At 53.1% G+C, this 3238-nt stretch overlaps 1 protein-coding gene across 1 annotated transcript in view; it reads left to right on the top strand.

The window, feature by feature from the left end:
• NOS1 (nitric oxide synthase 1) overlaps positions 1-3238 on the top strand; it is a 165560-nt gene that overhangs the window by 77929 nt on the left and 84393 nt on the right. Inside the window, exon 3 of the mRNA XM_019641581.1 lies at positions 490-668. Within this exon, the coding sequence (XP_019497126.1) occupies positions 490-668 (179 nt within the window). The remainder of the gene's footprint in view (positions 1-489; positions 669-3238) is intronic.

Below are 3238 nucleotides of genomic sequence, written 5' to 3'. Positions count from 1 at the left end.
CCCCAAAATAGCCCTTTGGGGGGCCCCTCAGTCTGTGGCAGCCCACCTGTGGCCTCCTGGGCTTCCCCACCTTCCCACACTTGGGCAAAAACTGAGCGCATTCCAGCAAGATCCCAGAGCCCCCCCCAAAGAGGAAGACGAGGCTCTGTCAGAAACCCCTGGGCAGAGGGGTGATAAGGGTCACTTGCTGCCCTTTGATCCCCTGCCCTCCAGCCCACTCGCCTCCCTGATCCTCCATAGTGCCTCTCCCAAGAGGAGCAGCGAGACACTGAGTGGGGGCTGTCTCACCGTGTGTGGCCACTGAACTCCGACTGTAGCTGCTGCTCCACACGCTTGGTGCTGACGCTCAGCTGGGCATGGTGTGAGCAGGGGGTCATGAGCATCAGAATATCCCAGGGCTCTGCATCTCTGTTGTGGCATGGAGAAGTCCCTCCCACAATTAGGAGCTGGGTCCTCCCTCTAAGGAGCCAATGTGACCCTCTCTCCCAGCCATCAGCGTGGGACACCAACGCCGGTGGCAGGACACCAGGCTTGCACGAGGTGTCAAATATGAAGGACTTGAACGGGAGCCCTTTTATCAGCCAGGCCCTAGCCGCCTCTCCAAACCCCATCTCTCAGGAAAGCCCCCTTTGTCCCCTGAAGGTGAGGGAGAGGCACGCCCATCTGATGTGCGGTCGGACCTGTTTTTCCAACGTGGGAGGCCACACCTGAGCTCTCAGCCCACCCTCATCCATCACAGTCTTCCCCCTGGTTATCCTGTGTCATCCTTGCACGTTGTGCCATTGTTTGAACCAAAAAGCAGAAAAAACTCTTTCAGAGGAAGTAAGATTTAAGACAAAGTGACCCAGGGCAGCCACCGAGCTCCACGAAACCCACTGCGGTAAATGGTGCTAAGGATGAGGACTATTTAATAATAAGCACATGTTCCCCAAGCTCAACGGCTCATGGCCATGCTGGACTCAAAGACACTCCCCTTCCCCATTTTTTAACAAATATTTTTAAGTGCCCCCTTTACTAACCAGCAGCTACCGTAATTCATGGATCATATAACCACGCGTTGCATTTTAAAAATCAATAAATGTCCTAACTATAAAATACAGGAGAGAGCGCATAAAAGTAATTGACGATAAACCTGTCATTTAATGTATCAGGGCGCAGGCGTGACCCCACTAGAACCGTCAGATGTTTGCACCTAAACACAGAACTGCTGCAAACACAGCAGCGTCGAGTGCAGATTGGCACAGGTGTGTTGTTTTGGCAACTCGAACGCTACCAGCAGCGTCGCCTTGGTGATGTGATTTTTCCGAAATGGTGAACAGCTCCCGATACAGCCATGCCCTGTCTTTCTTAGATTTCGTTGCAATAGTGGCATGCGTGGAAAATTGAGTACGTTTTAAAGCTTTATTTATAGGTATGTGTACGACTGAGTTGGGATCATGGCTCAAGAATTTAAGCATTTTTTTTTTTTAATGTGTGGATGACCAAAGGTTGCATGGCAGTCAGGACCCCTCTTCCTTGTGTGGCTTTCTCCCTGGTGTTGCAGGATGTCCACCACCCAGACGCCACCTCCCTCCCGCTGTGATGCTAGGAGCACTCTTGCCATCATCATAACAACCAAAAGCGCCTCCCACAAATTGCCAAACTGGCTCCTTAGGGGCTGAAATAAGCGCCTCGTTAAGAATAAGTGTCCCAAACCAGGAAGAAGGAGCCCAGACACAGGATGTTTTCGGGGTCACTCTCGGGGTTGGCAGCCCCCTCGGAGCACATGGTTGCCTGGAAAGGACTCATCCTTCCAGGGGCCTCTCCGTCCAGGCTGCTTTTTGGGGTGGGGGTTGGACGCGGTATCCTGGATGCTGGATGAACTGGTGACAGTGAGGCGGAGCCCCCACATCCAGGTCACACTCANCATCTACCCCAGCACACCCACTCACCACCACCACCCCTGCCTCGCCTCTTTCCTGTGCAACCGCATGAGCAGAGTGGGCCTAATTTCTAGGATGTAGCTCTTGCCATGCATCCCGGAGCTATTCATCGTGGGAGCTGGCATCATGCCTTCCCATCTTTATCCCTCGTCACCTTCCAGCACCCCCGTACATGGTGGGTACTTTTGCAATTCACATTTCATGGGTGAAAAGACTGAGGCTCAGAGGGGACGGGCCATTCCTGAGGTCACCCAGAGAGCGAGAGGCACGTGTGCGTGGCAGACTCGGGCGTGGGGTGGGTGTGAAGGCCCTGGAAAGAGAGAGGAAAAGCTGAGTACTGGGCACCCCTCAGCCTAAACCTGTTCTCTCCTTGTGACAGCCAGTCAAGGGCAAGGAAGTTTCTAAAAGACGGGAATAGAATCAAGGTAGAGAATTGGCCCCAGCTCCCCCAAACAACTATCTTGCTTGGATTATGTGAGAGCCAAGACTAGAACTTGAAGAATTCAGTGCCAGTCCCTCTGTGTTTGCCGGGTTGGCGTTTTCTGATTCTGTGGGGAGCAAGGCTGGCAACACAGTGGGTGATGGTAGCTCCTTTTCTGGGGAGGAGTCGGCAGCTGGGCCAGGTGGTCAGAGAATAGCAGGTCAGGAGATATGAAAGAGAAGCTTTTCTCTCCCTCCTGCCACTCTCGCCTTCAATCCAGCACTGACCCTCTAGCCCCTAATGCTACCAGGGTGAGGACCCCAGAAATCCAAGCCAAAATTTCCCAGCGCCCTCCCCAAGGACTCCTGTGTGTCCCAAGAGCATTTAGAGGTCACCAAGAAGTCTCTGTCGGGGGCCTGGATTAAATCGGCTCTCCAGGCACCTGCAGTGATTCGTTTAACAAACATTTATTGAGGGCGTACTGTGTGCCAGCCCCTGTTCTGGGCACCAGGGGTGGAGCGATGAATGGAATAGACAAGTCCTGTAACCTACTGAGTGAAATGATATAGACAAACCCCTGACCGTGGGGGAGCTTACCGAAGAGTAGGGAAGATGAAGAATAAGCAAGATAAAGATGTAAAATACGCAGTCCCCTCAGTGATCCCTGCTAATGAGATAAACAGCTGGGAGGGGTTAGGAAGTGCTGGGCGGGTGGAATTTTAGACAGGCTGGGCAGGTCTCACCAGGCAGGCAACCCTGGCAGACCCTGGGGAAGGGGTCAGGGAGCCTTGTATCCTTTTTATTTATTTATTTTTTTTAAGCTGAGCCATCCTGCTACCTGTTGGCAGCTCAGCGGCTGCTCAGCTCGGGCTGGCATTGAACCGCTGTTGCTCAG

This window comes from Hipposideros armiger, unplaced genomic scaffold (genome assembly GCF_001890085.2).
Source record: "Hipposideros armiger isolate ML-2016 unplaced genomic scaffold, ASM189008v1 scaffold_62, whole genome shotgun sequence".
NCBI classification, from domain to species: Eukaryota; Metazoa; Chordata; class Mammalia; order Chiroptera; family Hipposideridae; genus Hipposideros; species Hipposideros armiger.
Note: the sequence above shows the minus strand (reverse complement) of the source record. Positions and strands in the feature narration are given on the sequence as shown.